This window comes from Hydra vulgaris, chromosome 07 (assembly GCF_038396675.1).
Source record: "Hydra vulgaris chromosome 07, alternate assembly HydraT2T_AEP".
Lineage (NCBI taxonomy): Eukaryota > Metazoa > Cnidaria > Hydrozoa > Anthoathecata > Hydridae > Hydra > Hydra vulgaris.
This window is the reverse complement of record NC_088926.1, coordinates 2,201,087-2,224,431: the sequence shown is the minus strand read 5'-3', so window position 1 is coordinate 2,224,431 and position 23,345 is coordinate 2,201,087. Positions and strand designations below refer to the sequence as shown.

At 28.6% G+C, this 23,345-nt stretch overlaps 1 protein-coding gene across 3 annotated transcripts in view; it reads left to right on the top strand.

The window, feature by feature from the left end:
• The window catches only part of LOC136082228 (dynein regulatory complex protein 11-like), a 96,215-nt gene that overhangs the window by 15,783 nt on the left and 57,087 nt on the right, over positions 1-23,345 (top strand). For all 3 annotated transcript variants that reach the window (XM_065800787.1, XM_065800788.1, XM_065800789.1), the window contains 5 exons: positions 5,958-6,065; positions 11,038-11,079; positions 20,999-21,051; positions 21,621-21,705; positions 23,239-23,310. In XM_065800787.1, the coding sequence (XP_065656859.1) occupies positions 5,958-6,065; positions 11,038-11,079; positions 20,999-21,051; positions 21,621-21,705; positions 23,239-23,310 (360 nt within the window). The remainder of the gene's footprint in view (positions 1-5,957; positions 6,066-11,037; positions 11,080-20,998; positions 21,052-21,620; positions 21,706-23,238; positions 23,311-23,345) is intronic.

The window sequence follows — 23,345 nt, the reverse complement described above, 5'->3', positions numbered from 1 at the left end:
TATATATATATATATATATATATATATATATATATATATATATATATATATATATATATATATATATATATATATATATATATATATTAGATCACTAGATTAAGTTGGTTTTTTCATAATCTTCAATCTTCTATTCTCTTCATATTTTTAATATGTTTATATATATATATATATATATATATATATATATATATATATATATATATATATATATATATATATATATAAACATATATATATATGTTTATATATATATATATATATATATATATATATATATATATATATTTACTTATCAAAATTTACTTAGTTCAAAGTATTGTTTAGGGTTTTTTTGCATTACAAATCTTGGGCCAATAAACTTTTTTTTCAAAGGAACTGTTTGATGAATGTTTTTATGTACCCTGTTAAATTAAAGAACATCTTTATATTAAAAAGTTGCCATAACCATAAGGGAGCAGTTTGGAATCATTATTTTGTGTAATAATTATCACATACATAATACTCTTCTGTTATAGAGAATCTTGAATTTGGACACTTTTTTTTAAAGCACTAAACTAAATGTTTTGTTTTGTTTAATTCATAGTCAACAAAATTTACATGTTAACAAAGAGTGGCACACCAGGCCACTCTGTGATGAAAACAGTTTTACAATTGTATCTTAAGTGAAGATGCTGGAGCAAGAAAGTTTATAATTAAAAGTGTTTAAGTTCTTTGAGTCCACTGCTTTTTGGCTTAAGGCATTCCATGGTTTGACTACAGGATTGGTGATGAAGTTGTTTCTTTCAACGCAATTTCTCACAAATTGTGCCTTTAATTGTTTTGTGTGTCCACGTGGAGGAAGGCTGTACTTTGAGACCTCGATGTTTGGTTGAAATTGGGGGACCTAGAAGTTAACTTTGTCTATTTTGTTCGTAATTTTGTATTGCTCAATTAGGTCTCCTCTTTCACATCGTTTGGTTAGTGTTGTTAGGTTAAGGCTTGCTAGTCTCTGAGTATGCAGCAGGTGTTTTAAAGTGACAATGTATTTTGTGGCTCGGCGTTGAACTTGCTCGAGCTTGGCTATGTCTTGAGCTAGATATGGCTTGTATTGCAAATTCAAGGTGTGGGCGTATGTATGAAGTGTACAGTGTGCGCCATAATGCTGAACCTTGACCTCTAAAAGCCTTCTTGAGCCTGCCAAGCATTTGTTTGCCAGCTGATGCACCCGTGCAGACTTGTTTTTTAACTTTCAAATCGTTAGTCATAACAACGCCTAGGTCTCATTCAGATGATGTACATGATAGCTGGTGCGGTTGGCCTACTAGGTTGTTCATTGTATAAGTTGCAGTTGATATTTTGTTTTTGCTGCGCCCAGTGTGCATGACTTTGCACTTGTCAACATTAAAAGACATGAGCCAGGTGTGCGACCACTTCACAGCTTCGTTGATGTCGGCTTGGAGTTTTATGATGTCATGATTCGATTCAATAACTCCGATTATTTTACAGTCATCTGCATACATTTTAAAGTGGTGTTGTATTTTTTCTGGCAGATCGTTAATGTAGATAAGGAAAAGGAGTGGTCCAAGAACAGATCCTTGTGGCACACGGCTAGAGACTGTTTTCCAATCGGATTTATTGTTTCCAATGGTTATGCGTTGTTGGCGTTCAGTCAGCCAACTCTCAATCCATTTCAGCTTGTGTAGAAGGCGTCGATAAAGTCTGTAAATATGATGTCGGTTAGGTAACCTTTGCAGGCAGCTTCGGTCAGAATGTCGTAAGTTTCAAGTAGGTTTGTGATGCAACCTTTTCCTTTTCGGAACCCGTAGTGAGCAGAGCTGATGAGTTTATTTTTGTTCAAGTGGTCAGTTATGTGTCTGTGTACAAGGCTTTCCATGACCTTGCCAGGAACAGAAGTATGTGAGGTAGGCTGATAGTTTGAGGGGTTCGACATGCAGCCTTTTTTAAAGATGGGAGTTATTTTAGCTTTCTTCCATTGAAACAGTACTTTGCCAGCTTCAAACGATTCAGAGAATATAATTGTTAGTCTGAAAGTTTTTCTTTAACAGATTTGTATGATGCGAGTGTGGTCGGTTGGTGTATGCCTGTGGAACGAAGGTTGAATGCTGGAAGAGGTCCTAGCGGCTCGATTTCGAAAACTGATTGAAAATATTCGTTAAGTGTGTTGCATATTACTTTAGGATCTGTTGTAGTTTGATTGTTAGTTGTTTCAAGTTGACGGATGCGGTCGTGTGTATCTTGTTTGCTTTTGGCGTATAAGTGGATGATTTTTGGGTTGTGTCTGCTGTTATTTACCAGTTCCTCTTAGTAAGCAAGAACAGCTGATTTGACTAGTCTTTTCACTACTTTGCTTGCATTTTTATGCTGTTCGCGTAGAGTTGACTTGTTTGTTCGGCTAGCAGCGATAAATTTGCCCCAGAGTTTGCTTTTCAGTTTGACAGCGTTTGCAACATCTTTGGTCATCCATGTTTTGTGCATGTTAGTGTAAGGAGTAGTCGTTGACGGGACGTGTAACGAGGTTGCTTCGTTGTATTTGTCGATAAATATTTGATATTTTTTGGAAATTGTTAAGCCTTCAAAAGCCGAATGCAAGTCGAATGTTTCAATATGCGTAGAGATAAGGTTGTAGGTTGCTTTGCACCAGATGAGACATTTCTTATAGAGCTTAGAGGAGTCGTTTGTTTTGCGTTCTCTGATTTTTGGGTCAGAGAGAGCTATACTTCCCTCAATAAAACAGTGTGACTGATCTTTGACTGTGAAGCCGAGAGGGCTAGCTTCTTTTATTTCGATTGATCGGTCTGGTTTGTTGGTCAGGATCAAGTCTAGTGTATTTTTTGGAGGTTCCTCACAAGTGCTGCGATAGGTTGGAAATGTTATTAGCTGATTCAGATGATTTTCTTCGTGACAGTCTTGAAATTTACAATCTGTCGGCCAATCGTTTTGTACATATGCAACAGTCGCAATACCACCTCCTACATCGACATGTGAGTACACAGTATTGCTGAAATTGAAGTCGCCGTACGCGAGTAAGGTTGAGCAGCTAATGGAATTGCATTTTTCAGATGCAGTGTTTATTGAACTTATTATTCCATCGAGTGTTGAGTTGTTTAGATCATAACGGTGGTAGAGACAGCCTAGTAGAATTGATTCGTTATGAAATTTTAGTTTAATCTAGACTTGTTCAATGGAGGTGCGGTTGAGTTGGTCAATTTTGGTGTAAGAACAATCAAGGTTTTCTTTTGTGTAGATAGCAACTCCTCCTCCTCTTCTGAATCTGTTTTTATTGAACAGTTGGTACCCTACCAATTTTGTGTCGGATGTGTCTGTGAACCAAGTCTCAGTAATCAAAATTATGTGTGGTTGAAGTAAGGGGTCTATTGAGGTGATTTTAGCTCTAAGTTCGTCGATTTTCTGACCATTAAGCGAGCAAGGGTTATTGGCCCAGTAGATGAGTTGTTCTGGCTTCTCATTTGGTTGTGTTGGTTTTAATTTTGGTTTTGGGCTTATTGGAAGAGGTTGTCTATTGTTCTTATATGATGTTGAGTTTGTCGGCCGTTTGTTGTTTGTTGAGTTTGGTACAGGAGTGAGCTGGATATTTGAGTATTGTTTGTTGTTGAGTGCTTGGTCTTTTATTGGTGTGGTTAGTTGTAGATGTTGGTTCATTAGTGGCTATCTGGTTTTGGTTATTTCTTTGATCTTGTTACTTCGTTTTACGAACAATGTTGTTGATGTTGCAGGTAGAGATGTGTTTTGTTTTTTGCATTCAGTGAGTAGTTGCCATGCTAAGTTTTTTTCTACTGCCGTTAAGTCAGGGTTGATGAAGAGTGTGGTATAGTTGGCTTGGTTCGCTGCGACTCGGAAGAACAGACTTGACAGTTTCAGTACGTGGTTATGGTCGCTTTCGCTAGGAGATGTGATGACTAGCGGTCTTATTTTGGTTGGTTTACCCAAGGTAAGGCGGAAGGTACCCAAGTAAGGCGGAAGAAAGCAAGGTACTTATCTTTGTCAGCACCAATAAGGTTGAGGACTTTGTTAATTTTAGTTTGATCGTGATGCTTTTGGTCGTTCTGGTCAGATAAAGTTGAATTGTTTATTCCTTGGATGACAATATTCTTCGATCGGTTTTCGCGTTCTTTAGATTCATTGGCAATGGTACCTATCATGTCGATTTGTTGTTGGTTTTTTTTGGGAGTTTTATCATTTTTGCTGACAACCTGGTTCCAACTGGTGGCTGTTAGTGTTGTACTAACTTGTGTGCTGGTGCCATGTTGTGCAATGACGGCTTTTAAGTTTGCGATTGTTAATTCCTGGGTGTTAATTATTGAGTTCATGTTTGCTAGTTCGATCTTCTGGTTGCCTGTCTGAAGTTCAGCGGCTATGACTCTTGCGGTGAGTGCTTCTATTTGCTTTGTGAGCTCATCACGGAGGGCTGCTACCTGGGAGTTTACTGTTTTGCTGGTCATAGTAGTGAGTTTTATTATTATTTTTTCTTGATGCGCGAATATTCATTGCAGAGATATTGTTTGTATTTTTTAAGATAATTGTTTTTTAGGATATTTTGATGCTGATATTTTTAGAATATTTTGAATTTTGGCGGTTTTGTATTTGGATGCGGTAGATAATACTTTTATATATTTATGTTGTAATAAATAAGATTTTAGCGTGTTTATATTTATGTATACTTACAGATAAATTTTTATTCTCGTAAAAAGCTTTTGAATAAGAAAATTAAAAAATTAAAAATTAAAAATATTGAAATAATATATATTTCTTTCGTAGATATGTATTATAAATAAAATAATTAGTAAAAATTTTTCGGTAATATATAGTGATAAATTTCCGTAAATGAATTTATTAATAATTAATAAGTTTGGATTATGTCAAAGGCACAATAAAATTAGTGAAAAAGTGTGAAAAAATTATTCTCAAAACTTGTTGAGTAGAACAATTAAAATATTGCTAGCGCACTTGCTTGGCGGTTAAGACTATGAAAGGAAAAACTTAAGAAAATTTTAATAAAAATAACAACTTTTAAAACTCTGTAAAAATATAGGCGAACTGAAGCATAAATAAAGTCTTAGCTATAGATATTTTTATGATAATAATATGTAAATAAGATATAAATATAATAAAATATAAGTATAGGTATATATATAAATATAGGTGTGCGAAGTACAGCAAAAAACTGTATTTTAGACACGAATATAATATACTATGTATATATAATATAATATACTATGTATATATACTATGTATATATATGTAAATATAGGTGTGCGAAGTACAGCAAAAAACTGTATTTTAGACACGAATATAAGTAATATAACATACTATGATTTTAGAATAGAAAAGTAATTAGTAAGCTAATAAGATGAAGCAATAAATAAATAATAAGCAATAAAGCAATAAGATGAAGAAATAAAATAGAGTAGTAAATAATGGTTATAAAAAGAATAAAACGAAAAAAAAAAAGTAAATAAAAAGAATACGAGAGAAATACTCCTGAAAACTTACGCTCAAACAAAAGCATGTCTTGTCGACTCAAAGGCTTAAGCGCAAAATGTTAACTAATTATTAATTATTACTCATAGAGTAATTGTTTTTTCTGATTAAAATTTTTTCTAGGTTGGCATTGTTGAATGCTGACTTTAATTATGAGGGCTGTTGTTGCAATTACATGCAAAGGCTGTTAGATTCTGATAAAAATACTAGTTGCTTTTTTTCTGAAAATTTTACCCATAGATACATTATAAGAGTTTTTGAGCCTGTTACGCACCTGCTGCGTCGCTGCTATGCTACACACTTATTTGATTAATTTTAAAACACACTGGAAACTCTTAAGTTTAAGATTTATTTTCATCATTTAAAATTTTAACCCTTGACAAAACAGTTTTATTTTTGAAATATTTTTTTTATCGCAAATTAATATGGTTATAATTTGTTTGATTAATATTTAGAAAGAAATTGATATTGTTATTCCGAAATATTTCCAAGAAGAAAGCAAACATCCTATCAAAGAAAAGTTTGGCCTCCTAGCTAAATCAAAAATTGATGAAGAAAATGAGGTAATATTTAAAAAAAAAAAAATGATACCAGTTGTCAAAAAAAACAGTGGCTGTAACCAACCATTATTTAGATTTAGAGTTAAAGAGCATATTAGTGGTTGACAGAAGTTTTAAAAAACTGTTGATTATATATATCAGGAAAACATGAAGTATAAGATAAACTTATAAATTAAAATATAATATGATAATTACAAAATCAAAAATAAGCAAATAAACAAAACATCTTTTCAAAATAAATAGTATTTTTTTAAATTGAAAGGGTTAGTTTTAAATTATTTTAAATATCAACCAACTTAGTAAGAAAAAACTATATTTTCGAGAATTTAAAGAACAATGTTGTTTTCATATGTTATAAATATGGCACATATATTGTTGTCAATCACAAATTACATTGACCTTTTGTCACAAACCAAATTGTGGAAAATGTAAAATATTTTACCAAGTCAGGTTTTAGACATTTAACTATAAGTGAGTCCACACCAAGCAACTGTAGTTGGTCATAATAAGTCAATTCTTAAGGTTCTTAATTTTCTTTATGAATTGTCTTTGAACAAGTTCAATTGTTTTTATCAATACAGTTTGTTATAGTAACCTATCTGAAAAAAATTTTAAAATTGGTCTGAAAGTGAAAGTTATAAATGAAACTGAAGGTAGGTTACAATTGTGAGTTTTAAATTAAGTTCTGGAGTTAGCTTGATGGAAGGTATAAGCAATCTGTTTCCTGTAGTTAAGGGTAGAGTCCATACTCCTATCACCATAGTTACTTTTATTACATTTTGAACTATATCAACATTTAAGTTACATTTTTCTAAAATAACATTTTCGGCCTTTTTTCTGAAAGTATTTCATATATAATATTTTTCACTTCTGATTCCATATAGAGAATAGAATCAGAAGCGAAAAAGTTATCAGCACGATCAAGAGGCAAATAAAACAGGTCCAACTACGTTTACAGTGCATTTTTGGACCTTGTCTAGAAGAGAAAGAGCACAATTAGACGAACCAGCCAAGATAGACAGGCAGCAGTATTCCATACAGGGATGAATAAAAGAGTTGTAGAAGTAGAGGATGGAATCAGGAGTAAGAAAATGGTGGTGAATACAATGCTAATTTTGCAATCAATTGTTTATATGATTTCCTTGAGAGGTAAGTAATAAACATCAAGTTAAGAAGGCATAAAAAAAGAGAACTCATTTAGAGGGTTGCGATTCATTAATGTAAAAATATCAGCACAGGTGATAAATATTAGCTGTTTTGTTTAAAGTAAAATATTTCACTGGCCATTGCAAGCTGCCACACAAAGTGATTGCATTTATAATTGGCTATCTGTTCCAAGTGATCAAAAAGTGATGATTTTTTGTTAAGGCTCGAGTAGTTTTTCATCAACAAAGAGTTGCTTCATCAACAACTTTATAAAGAAGATTATCAGAAAGATGATTATCATAGATACAGTAGCGTCCAAAAGTAATTGGACAAACACCTTTTTGGTTATATTTTCTCATCGAGTTAAAATTTTTAAAAGAAATTTTGCATAAGCATGTCAAATTATTCCACAATTATGAAAAAGAAAACACAAATCCTAATTTGGGAGTAATTACTCAAAATTTTGCTAAAAGAATGAAAATGATTGGCTCAAAAGTAATTGGACAAACTAAATATGTCATTTAAAAATAAAACTTTCTCAACAAAGGATAAATTTTCAGCATTTTTTATGAAGATTTCTGTTAAACAATACATATAATGTTACATAGTGTTATATTCTGTTACACAATGTATATAATCTGTGCATAATCCTAGTACTTCGTTGAAAAACCTTTTGCCGCAACGACAGCATTACATCTACGTGGCATTAAATCAACCAAATTAATTAAAACATCAATTGGTATTTCCTCCCAAATGCGCTTAATCAACTCAAACAAATTGTGCTGATTAGATGGTTTCTGAACACTAATTTTTCTCTCAATATGTTCCCAAAGATGTTCGATTGGGTTCAGGTCCGGAGATTGTGACGGCCATTCCAAGATATAAACTTTCTTTTGAGCTAAAAATTCCGTGACTAGCTTGGAGGTATGTTTCGGATCGTTGTCGTGTTGGAAAGTCCAACCACGCAACATTTTGTCTTTTGCATGTGGCAGCATTATATCTTTGATTATTCCTTTATACATGTTTTGGTCCATAATGCCTTGAACTCGATAGATTGGACCTACTCCATCACGGCTAAAACATGACCAAAACATTACTGAACCACCACCATGCTTTACTGAAGGAACTTGGTACTTAACATTAATTCGAAGACCTTTTGGACGTCGAACATATTTATTACCATCAGAACCAAACATATTAAACTTTGACTCATCACTCCATAGTATTTTTAACCATTGATTTGCTGTCCAATTTAGATGTTCTTTAGCGAATTTTAACCGTGCTCTACGATTTTTTGCAGAAACAAAAGGTTTTTTAACAGGACGACGGCCAAAAAGGTTGTTTTGTCTTAAGCGACGCTTTACTGTTGCATAAGAGCAAGAAATTTGATGTGACTTTCTTTAGTACTATTGCGCGGATCTGCCTTTGACGATCTTACAACAACATTATCTTGGCAAAAAGTTGTTGATTTCGGGTTTTTCACTGCCTCGCTTATATATTTATTATGTCCCATTGCAAATTATTGATGAATGTTTTTATAAAAATCTGGCTTCAGAAAAAGAAGTTAAAATAGTTTAAGTTATATCAACATTATTAGAATTTAGTTTGTCCAATTACTTTTGAGCCAATCATTTCCATTCTTTTAGCAAAATTTTGAGTAATTACTCCCAAAAGGGAATTTTTGTTTTGTTTTTCATAATTGTAGTATAATTTGACACGCTTACGCGAAATTTCATTTAAAAATGTTTACTTAATGAGAAAATATAACCAAAAAGGTGTTTGTCCAATTACTTTTGGACGCTACTGTAAGTAACAACTCATTTCCAGACCTTCAATTTCAATAACTTCTGGAGTTCTTTGTTGTATACTAGAAAATGACTTTTTTATGCTGCAGTTGGAGGTATTGATTCAATAGTTTTAAAAGTACAAATATACTGTATTATGAAAAATATAAACTATTATTAGAGTATATGCTGTTATAATCCAAAAATGTGTAATACTCAAAATGATTTTTGTTATTTAAGATTAAAGTGATTAGTTATCAAAGTAACTCTGATAATAACTTGATAATAACACAAGAAAATTAACTTTAGAAACTTAAGCCGGAGTAATTTGTTTGTTTAACAATGAAGTAATCTTTTTCTCTGGGTAGGAAGATTGTAGTCATTAGATTCAAGAATCAAATTGGAAGAAAAGATCTTTGCTAATGGTTCTGCCTTATCCTTGGTAGAGGTAGTAAGACCCAAAGTTAAGAGATACTTACCTCTGTTAATAATTATTATTAATGTTAAAGATTTTTTAAAAGTCTTTTGAACCTAAAGTTAGTAATATTACAGTTTTGCACTCTTTATAACCGCTGTAAAAGAAGGTGAAAATCAACCATGTGGAGCCAGGTAAAAACCATGTGGTAGATTGAGGCTTGACTTTAAACCAACAAGAAAGAATAAAAGCTTCCATACCTGCCTGAATCCAGGAGACAAGGTAGGAGGCAATTATAAGTGGAGAAACAAAAAGTTAATGTATTTTTAAACTCCACTTATAATTGCCAATCACAAAAGGGGCAAAATCTCTAATCCATCTTTGTATGGACTATTGTTGTCATATCTGTTGTCATATCTTTTAGACACAGTGCACAAATGCGTTCTAAACATAGTTGAACCTGCTCTTGTAGTCAACCTTTAATCATTGTCACATTGTGGTTGCTTGCAGCCTTGTTGAAAGTGAAGATGTTAAAAAAACTGAGTAAGAGGTTGAGAAATAAGAAACAACTTACCCTGCTAACTTTAGTGTCAGCAGAGTAAGTTGTGCTATGCACACCAAAAGCATTAGCATAGACACCATCCATGCACACATCATGGCAATGTAATCTGATATTTTACAGCTGGTGATAAAATTAGCCTCTCTGAGAGCTATCACGAAGTTCAGGAAATCTTACTAGCAGCTGGCCTCAGAACCATTAAGCTGAGTTTTAGAGCTTTACCCTCATTAGGAGATGGAAGAAAGAGTTGTATAGCCACTGTCATGGAACCACAAACAAAAATCCATGAGTAGATTTATGAAAATTTTACATTCATTATCCTAAGTAGACAACAATGGAACAGGTTTACATCTATGGCAGTTTTATACATAAAAGGAGTGTGAGGCTGGTCAACAGAGTCTTTCTTTAAAGTTTTTGCTTAGCAGACTTTCTACAAGACAGTAGCTGGATGAAGTTAACACTTTTTTGTTTTTTTATTGTTAACTATCTCTAGCCTTAACTCAACCAAGAAACCCCATGGAAAGGGGTGTTTTAACTCAAAGTTTTCTTCTTCTAGCAATTGCCTAGAAAAGTGATTCCTAAAAGGCAGTAGGACATGAGGAAGGTTGTACTGGATTATAAGTTCCCAGTAGCAGGGTTATCATGATGATTTTTACCGGACTTAAAATATTTTAAAGAAGTGACTTACGTAAGCAGTACTCCACTAGATTGCTCAGGAGACTTTAGATGTATATTAAGAAAAACGATTTATCTATAAGGATATTAAAACTTTAATGCACACACTGCTCAAAACGCATGAGAGTAGAAGTTTTGAGTCATGCTTGATGGATGCTGATGCTAGCTCTTCGTATGATACAATGATTTTTACATTTCATTTTAATATTTTTTTATACAACTTGTCGATCTTATAAAGCTTTGTGTTTATGACAACTTGTGATCATTTTTTTTTTACCTCTTTCTAATATTTTTCTTTTACTGCTGCCTTGCTCTTCTACATAAGTAGTAAGTTTTTTTTTACATCACTTGACTTACATTCATGATTTTTTTTATCTTTTGTTTATTTTCCTTTAGGGAAACACAGAACTGAAAGTTGAAGAAGTTAAACTTGTTCAGGTATTGTTTAAGATTTTATACTTAGAATAAATAGTAAATATACTTAAACTCATGTTATATATTTATTTTTATTGTTTGAAAGACACAAGTGTTAATTTTGAGGTTGAATTTAAAAAGTTATTCCTTTAAGTTTTTTTTCTTTTATACATTTTTTATAATAAAATGTGGAACTTTTTTATAGAGTTTAAATTTTTTATAGAAGATTTTATTAAAATTTATATAAAATTATATTATATATGTATGTGTATATATATATATATATATATATATATATATATATATATATATATATATATATATGGCCAATTCCATAGTTCAGTGACGCATCATGCGGAGAGATTTTTTTTAATAGAAATTTTTCTATAACTCAAAAATAAGTTTTTATTACTCTAAATCAATCTTGAATTAAAATTTTATAATGTAAACTAAACACAATTGTATTAACATAACACTGCTACATAGCAAAAATTAAAACATGAGTTCAGTGACGCAACGCGGAAAAAAGTGTTTTTTTATCAGCATACTTTTAAATGAAGTTTTCGCTGAAATTTTAATTCTTGCTTGACTTATTAGATTTTATTGTTGTAATTTATTCATTTGGCAATAAGGTAGTCATAAAAAAAGCCACAAACAATAAAGTTTTCATATCGTTTTATTTTACAGAAAAAAAACTATCAGTTCAGTGACGCAATGTTCAGTGACGAAACAAAAAGACGAAATTAAAATCATTTTAAAAAGTTTTGTTATTTTGTAATAAATTTTAATTATACTCAGGTGAAAATAGCATCGGAACAACGTTATCATTCTGAACATAAAAATAATGTGATTTTGATATACCTTTGATTTTTCTTGAATAACTTAAAATTGAACTAAATCCAAGTTCATTTTTTTTGTTGTCTTGTATCGTTTTCTGACATGTGAATTACAGATATTTGCAAATCTTGTAATGCTAACGCAAAATCTGCTGCTGACCTGATTTCATATTGACTAGTTTTAACTCTCAGGGCTGCGATTCGCTTAACAGTAGCTCTTATTCCGTCAACCACTTCTTTCCCGTGCATCGCTGCAAAGAAATGCCAGAAGAATTTTTTATGAAAACGTTTTTCAAACACAACCATTGCAGCCATAAAGCTTTTGTTTTTGAACTGAGAAGTGGCATTATCGCTGAACATGTGTACTTCTTTGACTTGATCAGGAATAAAGTGAAGGATTTTGTCAATGTACGGTATAACGGAAGACTTAATATGATCAGTTGAATCTGAAACTATAGCAAATGTTTTTAACTCAATGTTCCAGACTGCTAGGGTCATGATAGAAACTTGATTTTGACCAAAATGAGCTGCTTGTGGCTCATTTTGATTGAAACACCTAGCGTTTTCAGCCCAGTTAACTTGGATTACCACAATTTCAGAATTAACACTCATCGAAACCAGTTTATTAAAAATTGTTGATTGGTTTTTCTTTAAAAATGCGAGTTTAACGAACTTATCACGCATCGCTGATATGTGTTGGATGAGTTCTGTTACAGTAGACTTTTTTAAAATTTTTTCAATGTTTGCATATGTTTTAGTTTCAGGCTTTCTCCACTCGTCCCAGGATACTTCGAAACCAAATGTATTAACAGTTTGCAAGTGTTTATTGAACTATTTCATACCTTTGCATGCAACGCATTTGTCATAGGCGCAATCGTATGTGTACGGTTCACAAACAAAGTTATTTATCATTTCAGATCCAACTTTGATTGAAGGCGCTTGAATTGATCTTGTTAATGCATTTAAGGCAAATCGCATATTTTCATGCAAACTACAAACACAAACATTATGCGGAAATTTTGTAACTGATTTTACATTGCGGGGACGAAGGTCGCAAAATTTGTCCAATTTTTATGTGCAGATGCTTTTCCTTGAATAACTCGAAAGCTTCTTTTAGCGTATAATATAAATGACGTATCTGAATATTGTTTGCTTTTCTGTCAGATAATTGAATTCGAGTGACATCTTTTTTGTTTGGTGATATTTGGGAAAATTCATCTTCATTATAAAAGTTTACAACTGCTAAAACATCGCTTTCAGAAAGACCATACAGCTTTGAACATGCTGGAGGTAGACCCGAATTATCTTTACAAGCAGAGCTATTTGAAAGAATAGAAAGAATTTCAGATTGTTTCTCCTTTGAAGTTGGTAGTGCTTTTAAAACTTTTTTCAATGCTTTTCCTCTTTGTTGAACGTTTTTAAAAGATAAGCTTGGTCTTTGATATTGATTTAAAAGTTTTCTTTTTAAAGCGCGACTATTTAAAACTCTTAATTTTGCTTTAGCAGCATAAGCTGCTTTTTTATTAGGATCGGCTTTCAATTTTTTTCGATATCTCTTAGATCTAACTTTGGACATTTCTTTCTTTTTATCAGCATTCCGAGAAACATAATTAGCTTGGTATTCTGCATAACATTTTTTTTTACTTCTAATTTTGATTCCATTTCTTAAAAATTTACAACTTTATAAGAAAATGTTAACATAAATCCAAAAGTTTACTAATATTTACTAATAGCCCTTCACAATACTAAAATACAAAAATTTATTCGAATTTGAAAAATTTGAAAACCCACAACGAAATCTGAACTTTTGGATGATATTTTGACTTCCTTACCGCGCTATTTTATAAAACGCTAATTATCCCATCGATGGGTTCAGTGACGCAACAGCTTTTAAACTATAACTATATGTTAATACAATGCTTTTTGACCAATTTTTTTTTTAGTAATGATTAAAAGTTTACATTAAAATATATAATTTCTAAAAAAACCTCTCCATAAAGCATAATTTCATTGCGATAATTAAACTTTTTTAGCTTTTAGTTCAGTGACGCAACATAATTTTTGCAGATGTGTATGTGACAAAAAAACACTTGAATTATTTTTAAAGAGTAAAAGTTTTTTTACTCAAGACATATATGTAATCTCAAAGATTCTAAACAAAAATATGGATATGTTTTGTTTAAAATATTGCAATAACTCGCTCTCAAATTTTACTCACTTTTTCGAATAATAAAAAGAACAAACAGTTGCTAACATTCATCAAATTTATCTACTCGATTCAAACATTTTCTACTCAAAATTTATTTTAACAATAATTTTAAGGTGTTTAAACTATAATTAAAGAAATAAAACCTTTTGAAAAAAGATATTTTTAAACACAAAATTTATCTCTTCCATCGTGGAAATAGCCATATATATATATATATATATATATATATATATATATATATATATATATATATATATATATATATATATATATATATATATTAAGGTGTGTCATACTTTTTGAAAAACTAAAAAAAAGTGAGGTTTATCATTAAAAGTTCATAACTGGTAATAAAACAAAAAAAAAAAAAGGTTTTAGCTACTAGGCAATCAGTGACAATGTTTTGCCAAAAGCCTGGGAGAGGGGGTTAGTGGAATTAAAAAGTTTATAATTTTTTTATCTTTTTATTTTTAAAATTGTTAAAAGCATTTCCTATTTCTAAAACCATAATTTATTTTTATAAAAACAGCAAAAAGGGTTGTGCTGAAAGTGTAAAAATGAGATAAAGAAGGTAAAATGTGTTATAGAACTAAACATAAAATGCTTTTTATAAATCCATGAAAAATATTTACTAGAACAATAAAATACAATGCAATATTATAATAAAGTTTATTTCTTAAACATTGTCAAGCTTTCAACAGCTTTAGTGTGGCAACACCAGTTTGGTACAATCATTGGTTTAAGAAAGTACTTTTTGATATTTAAAGTTGTCATGCAACAAGTTGATGGTGGTTCAAAAGCTTCATTCCAATCAATAAGATCTTTAAGATAAATTGCTTTAATGTTAATATCTGGTAACCTTCTTGGTCTAACAGATAGGTCTCCTAGTTGTACATTTTCATCACATTCTCCTCTCATTTCAAGAATTTTATTTACACTGGAACTTCTCTTCTTTTTCTTGGAAAAGACATACCAAGCAGATCACTTAATAGTTGGAATGACTAAAAGAGTTTTAGTAAATGACGTCATTGAAGAATTTTGATAAGAAATCTTAAAAAACTTTTTTGTTAGCAAATTATAGATTTTTTTTTCATTATAGATTATTAAAGAATTTGTTTAGTTACTTATCATTATATAAAAGTTTATTTTTTTAATCATAAATTATGATTAAAAAAATAAACTTTTTTAGTTATTTCAAATTATTATTTTTTTATTATTATTTACGAAGTTCGCATTAAATATTATTTTTAATGCGAACTTTGTATGAAATATTAATGCGAAGCTTAAAATGAAATTTTTAATGCAAAGCTTAAAATGTCTGAAATATTTTAATAAAATATTTCAGACATTTTAAACTTGTTTATTGCTGTAAATTAATTGTGTGTTGTATTTACTGTTATTAAATTATTTTTATCCGTATAAAGGTTGTTAAAAAAATTACTTTGTATTTTTTAACCTTATAAAAGTTTAATTAACAGTATTTAGGGATTATTCATGAAGTACATACGCTTGGGTGGGGAGAGGGGGATGCAAAGAGCGTATATGAGATGGAGGGCAGGGGGTCAATAATAAAAGTACGGAGACACTAATGTAAACAAAATATCATAAAATGTTGGGTAGGTAGGTTAAGAGCATAGATAGTTTTAGGGAGATGGAGAGTACTCAAAAAAACTATAGCAAAATGTGGAATGGGGGAGGGGGGTAAAGAATGGTCAAAATTCAGGCATACATACATTATGGACAACCCCTTATTTGCTAAACTTTTCATCGGGTTACATGGATTCTCGAAATACTTATTTAATCAGGCGAGATTTATTTAATAAAATTTATCCTATAAAATATGTATTGCTTATTTTATTTTATTTTTAAAGTTAAATAATTACTGTCAAAGAATGCAAAACAAGTGTAGTATTATCTAGTCAATTTTGAAATCGAAATGGTTTAACAAAAAACCTTTCATTGTCAATTTTGCTAGTTTTTTGATAAGAGAAATGTAAATTACTTGCCACATACAAAATATAAATTAGGAAATATGAAATATGCATTTTAACGCTCGCTTCAACACAATAACAATTTTAATCGCCATCTGTCTTGAATTATTGTCATTAAACATTTATTGCTTTAATTAATAAAAAGCTGTCTGTTTCATGCTCTGTTATGCATTGATGATCTTAAAAAAAGTTTCATTCTATGCATTGATAATCTTTAAAAAAAAAAAAACTTTTTTTACTTTACATAGCCATTATGTACAAAAAAGTTAATGTTTGTTATTATTACTATTATTAATACTGCGCACATCAGTTTATATTTTAAAGAATGTTACTTAATTTGTAATATCTGAGGCGATATTTATTTCCTTTATTTCAACGCAGCAAAGACCTTTTTTTTTAAGTGGCATAGTTTTATAATATCCATATTTACACCAACGCCAACACTTAAATGGCTTAACTTTGACGTTTTAGCAATATCAAAATTCAAATTTTCATAGCTGATATGAATGTCAACTATTTCGTTTCTTTTATCCATACAGGTTTTTTTTGTCTTTTTTTAAAGAGGTTCGAATTGGTATGGAGTTGCTGACATTTTAATTGTTTAGTTATCAAAATACAAATGCAAAATACAAAATTACCTTAATATTTATATGAAATCATCAAAATTTATCATTTCCACTAAACTGACTTAACAATATTTTCTAACTATAAGTTAAAGAATTCAACTATTTTGATGGTAATTAATTCAGATATCATTGAAATATAGGACTGATGCAAATTTATATTAAATACTTAATTATTGCCCTCTAACCAACTTTTATTTTTATTTAAATAGTTCTATTGGCTGCATTCCACTTTTCCGCAAATTTAGCGGGTATGGTTGTAATTTTTAATTGTATTTTTTTTTTTCAAATCACTAGTAACATTTTCTGTATTATAGTATTTCAGAATAAAGTCACACAAAAGAGAATTACAAGTTATATACTTCTACACTTCTACAATTTTACAGTGTTTTATTTTAAAACTAAATTTTACAATTCTTACAATTAATAAATACAATTAATAAATGATGTCGTTTACTAAAATTATTTATTAATTAAAAATTTAAAAATTTTTAAACTGTCATTTCGATAGGAGAACAAAAACGTCATAGCAATAAATGACTTAGATAAACTAAAAAAAATTTCATATTATTTACATAAAAAGAAAAAAAGGTTCAGAATATATAATGAGGTGATCAACAACTTTTTTATATATTTATTTTATTTAAGAGTGTAATATTTATTTTATTTAAGAGTGTAATATTTATTTTATTTAAGAGTGTAATATTTATTTTATTTAAGAGTCTAATATTTATTTTATTTAAGAGTGTAATATTTATTTTATTTAAGAGTGTAATATTTATTTTATTTAAGAGTGTAACATAAAAATCTTAATTTTATTTGGCTCTCGCGCTCTATAAAAAAGTATTCTTAGGTTTAGCTTCCTATAAAATTTATAGGAAAGTCATACGATTGATAATAACACTATTTTAAAAAACAAATAAAACAATAAAAAATAATATTGATCAAAAAAAAAAATTCTGCAATGACGTCATTTACTAAAACTCTTTGGAATTAAACGCACTTGAATAAGTTATAAAATCTGTAGATTGTGGCATATATTTTAAAGACTCCAAGAGAATTGCTACTGTGGAGACAGTGAGCTTCGAGTAAAACAACAAAGTTTGTTTTTGTTAGTATACATTTATTATTTTGTTTTACTTAAAAAAATTCTGCCCAAACATTTTTTTTTATCATTCTCTTTAAAGTAAACACAACTTGTCTCAGCTTTTTGGGATCCCTTTAACAGGGCCAATTAATGAACATTGAGGAACATGACCACTTTGTATAGCTTTAACTATTTGATAGCCATAATATTGGTCAGTAGAAAGGTCTTTCACTACATCATTTCTCAAGTTAATAAGAGGCTTACTAATTTCAATCTTAGTAAGAAAAGGGTTAATTTTAAGATTAGTTGCTTCGTCAAGTAAGCTTCCAATAGGTCCACTCCATTTTTAATGCTTTTAGATCCTTTATCTAACAATTTAGTTAGATGTTTTAATGTGTTTTAACTCATTGGCGTGTAGAGCACATACAATCCAATTTAACTTTTGCCCTAACTATAGCTCCATTAAGTAAATTACTCCGCCTTTTCAAGTAGTGTTTACATTGGTAGAGTATCCACCAATTGCTGTTAAGTGTGTGCTAATTTTTCTCATTTCAGTATACTCAAAGATTTTATCTGCTATAATTTCAGCATGTTTCTCTTCTGCTTCTTTAGCTGGTGTGAAATGAAATAAATACTTCCCATCATCAGAACAAACAGTGTAATGTTCTTTAACCTTAGCGGGATACTGTCTGTCTGATCCATCTACAGTTAAAAATATTTTAGTCAGATCTTTTCGATTTAATTCCACGTGTTTCACAAATTGAGACTTATTACATACGTTGGCGTTATAAGTCAATAGCGAAAGTTAACAACTGGCAGATTTTCTCTGCAAAACAAAATTTTTTCGAGGTTATCTGGTAATAGCTTGTTTCTTTCATTGCTCAGTATACCTCCAGCTGTTAAAAATAACCTTTCCACATCAGTTGATGTTGGTGGAGGGGTGAGGATTCTCTTGGTGATTTTAATTTTGAAAAAATCACTAATATTAGATTAAATTAAAGATCACTAATAGATATTGTGAAATGCTTCCAAACTCAACTTTTTTGACAACTTCCTTCCATCTTGTATAAAAATAATAATAAATTATTTTTTGATATTATTATTTGATATGTTAGATTAATTTTAATAATGCTAATGGAAAATACGATTTTTTTTAAGTTTTGACCAAAGTATGACACACCCTAATATATATATATATATATATATATATATATATATATATATATATATATATATATATATATATATATATATATATATATATATATATATATATATATATATATATATATATATAAATATAAATATATATATATGTATATATATATATATATATATATATATATATATATATATATATATATATATATATATATATATATATATATATATATATATACATACACACACACGGGGTGGAAAATAAGAAATCAAAGGCGAGGGGTCAATTTGTCTGGCTAACACATGGAGTTGGCAGTCAATTGTTTTTTTTGGATGGTCAAAATTTTTACTTTTTTATTTTCTAGTTTAAGTTTTTATTTTAGTAATTGTTCTTAATTACTGAACTTAATAAATACAAAAATACTTGAAAACCAATGAGTTTGTACTTCTTTTAAAAAACTTTAAATAAAATCAATATATTTTTCAGCAAAATAAGCAAACACGCAATTGATAATTTTAAGTTTATTTAAAAACAATTCATTGATTGCTATTGACTTTGCAAATGGCAAGAAAAGCTAAGAGAAAAATAAATGAAAAGATTGAATGAAAAAAAAAAAAGTACAGTTGGAAGAGAGATATGTTCTGAGTAACATACGACAATTTCAAATAATATTAAAATAAGAACTTTAACCTTTAAAGTTAACGACGTTAAAGAAGGAAAATGATTGAATGTATTATATCTCTGCTTATTAAAATCATTTTAAAAACTGCAAATGTTAATTAGTTAGAAATAATGTTATTAACTCTTGTGCCCAGATACTATTTAAACTGAATATTTGATACTAAAAAGACAATCATTTTATGAAGCACTTCTATAAAAATTACTGTTACATAAAACAAGGTTTTTATTAAATATATAAAATATATAAAGAATGTAGAAAAATTATAGAAAGAAAAGCGCGAACATGCAATTAGTAATTTTAAATTTACCTATGAATCATTCATTCATTAATTGCAATTTGCAGCAAAAACTTATGAAGAAAATAAATAAAATATAAAAAATTACTGTTACATATAACAAGATTTTTCTATATATTTTAAATATATATATATATATATATATATATATATATATATATATATATATATATATATATATATATATATATATATATATATATATAATATATATATATATATATATATATATATATATTTAAAATATATAGAATAAAGAAAAATTATTGAAAGAAAAGTGCAAATATGCAATTAGTATTTTAAATTTGTCTATAAATCATTCATTTATTGCAGTTTGAGGCAAAAACTTATGAAAAAAAAAAAAAAAATTTTTTTTTTATATGAAAGAAAAAATTTTCTTAGTTAAATACAGCATATATATTATATATTATCATATTACTGTTAAAATAATATACTAAATTCTTTTATTCAAATAATAATAATTTTTATTGTATGAAAATTTTTTTAATGAAAAGTATGATAAAAATGATTTTAACAAAATGAAAGCAATCTAAATAACTGAATCAAAAAAAAAAAACATTTACTTCATATAGTTTACATCATATATGAAATTCATCAATGAAGCGAATTAAAGTAACATATCATAAACAATATAACTTTTTTAAAGGCTTTTTCCAAATTTAAATGGTTTTGTGGATTTTTAGTATATCGATTTTCCAAAATATATCCTGGTTATTTGCCAAACCTCATTTTTTAAAACTCTAATTTTTTTTCAACCGGTCAACCAGGTTGACCAGCAATAATTTATTTTGGGAGTTTAAAATAATATTTTTTATCATTTTTGGCGGTCAGGCCGAAATGACTAAACCATTGACTGGCTATTATTTTCCACGCTGTATATTTATTTTATATATTTAATATATATATATATATATATATTAAATATATATATGATGTATATATATATATATATATATATATATATATATATATATATATATATATATATATATATATATATATATATATATATTTACATATTTTTTTTTATAAAACAGCTTGAGCAAAAAGCAACGCAAGATGTTTTCGAAGAACTGGTGGATGAAGTATTGTTAGTACTAAAATAATTTATAACTATTTTTAAAAATCAAAATTTATAAAAAATACAAGTGATAAACTTGTTAAAAGGCTTATTTATATCCTCACCCAGAGCTTATCACCCTAAAAACCCTAAAGAGCGACATAAATTTAATTTAAGGGCTGTAAAACCATTTGATTTGCAAATGATTATTTTAAATAAAAAACCAAATAAAAAAAATCTGTTGAATTTTGAATAAATAACAAATGAAACTATCATATCTTGTGTTTAAATATGAATACATATTCAAACACAAGGAGTGTTTCATTTAGTTAAACACACAGAATGTTGTACAACACTCCTGAATGCAGTAATTCTTGAGTTTTTACATTACTTGTTATCAGTCAAGTTGTTTTTCAGATTTTTTTGATTTGATTTTCATTTGGTTATTTTCAATTCAATTTTCAATATATTTATTTTTTAATTTTGTTTTTATTTATTGTATTTATATTTTATTTTATTTGTTTACATTTTTATTTTTTGATTTGTTTGATACAATTTTCTTACTTTCAAGCTTTTGTTTACTTTTTTTTTTCTTGTAGACTTCTGGAAGATGAAGATAAATTGGTACCTATAAGAAGTCCTCCAAATATCAGTCCTATTAACGCAGCTATAAAAATACAAAAGGTTAGAATGGTTATTTCAAGAAGTTAGTAATAGTAATAGGTTATTGTAAACAATTTTTCTTTTATTTAAAAATGTTTATGTAATGTTTTTCATTTTTTAAAAGTTTTTTTTTGTACTTTTTGAAAATTAGTACTAGTATTAGTAATTGCTGTAACTGGTATGTTGAGTGTGCTATTAACATACTATGACAGCTGATTTGCTTGATTGCTGTTTATCCAGCAATCAAGACCTGCTTTAAAGCTGCTAACTGATTGTGCGTTAACCAACTTGGATGACAAACTATTTCATAAATTGGCTGATCTGCTAAATAAAATGTTTACATGGCTTTAATATAAATAAGAAAGTAATTTTAAAAGCATTTATGATTTTAACATCTTTATTATTTAAATAAGTGCATTCACATTTACATGAAAGATATAGTCTATTTGTAAACACAACCCTGGTTTACTTTCCTTCTGAAAATTTAAGGTTGTTTAAAAAAAAATAGTTTGGTTTAAATTGATATTTTTTCAATCGGTTTAAACCCTTGGTTTAAAACATTTAGTTTAAATCTATCAACCCTGTGTTAGACAATTCTCATAGTTAATTAATTGGTATTAATTGAGTTGCACGATGTTAAAGTTTTTCCAATAAATCAATTTTGATGTTGATACACAGGAAAGCATTTCATTATTTTGGCGTCATCTGCATATATCTTGGTTATTTTTTTTTAGAGTTTAAGGCAATGAATATTAAATTGCAATACTTCTATGTTTAAAAATGTCATACTAAAGACAAAAGTTAAAGTCTTAAATTTGGATAAAAGTTTTTTTAATTCAGTTCCTGATTTACATGTAAGTGTTGGTTATTGACTGAATGGTAGTGATAGCTTCAAGCATATTATGTTTATTATATAAGCATATTGTGTTACTATTAGCTTTACTGAATCACTATCATATTTATATTTCACATATCTAATTTATCTCAATATTTGCTCTGAAACATTCTTTTTTTATCAGCTGAATTCTGAATTCATAATAACTTATATAATATTCTGTTATATAAAATATAACAGGATATAATATAAAAAAGAGAAATAGAAAAACTTTGGTACAATAAAAAAGACTGGATACAAATTTGATATGAGTTCAGAATATTTAAAAGATGCATACTCAGATGAATATCTAAGAGATATTCAGAAAATTATCTTTTATTTTGCACCCAAAAATATCAAATGTAATGGCTGGTTTCACTAAGCATTATTGAAGTAATGGCTGACTTTACTAAATATAATTTGAGTAATGGCTGGTTTCACTAAAAATTATTACTGTAAAGGATGATTTTACTAAATGATATTTGAGTAATGACTGGTTTCACTAAACATTATTATAGTAATGACTGATATTTACTAAATATTATTTGAGTAATGGTAACATAAAGAATAAAGTATTACACTAAAATTTTTGTTGCTGTTATTGTTTTTTAGTTATAATAAATCTAGAGGAACGATAGAAATTACAAAAATTTATGGAACTTTTTTTTTTTCACTTTTAGACATGGAGAGGTTTCATGGCTCGAAACATTGTAAAAAATTTAAGAGAAGAAGAGCTTATTTTTATCGGAATGGTTTGCTTTTTTAACACATATATAGATAAAAATGC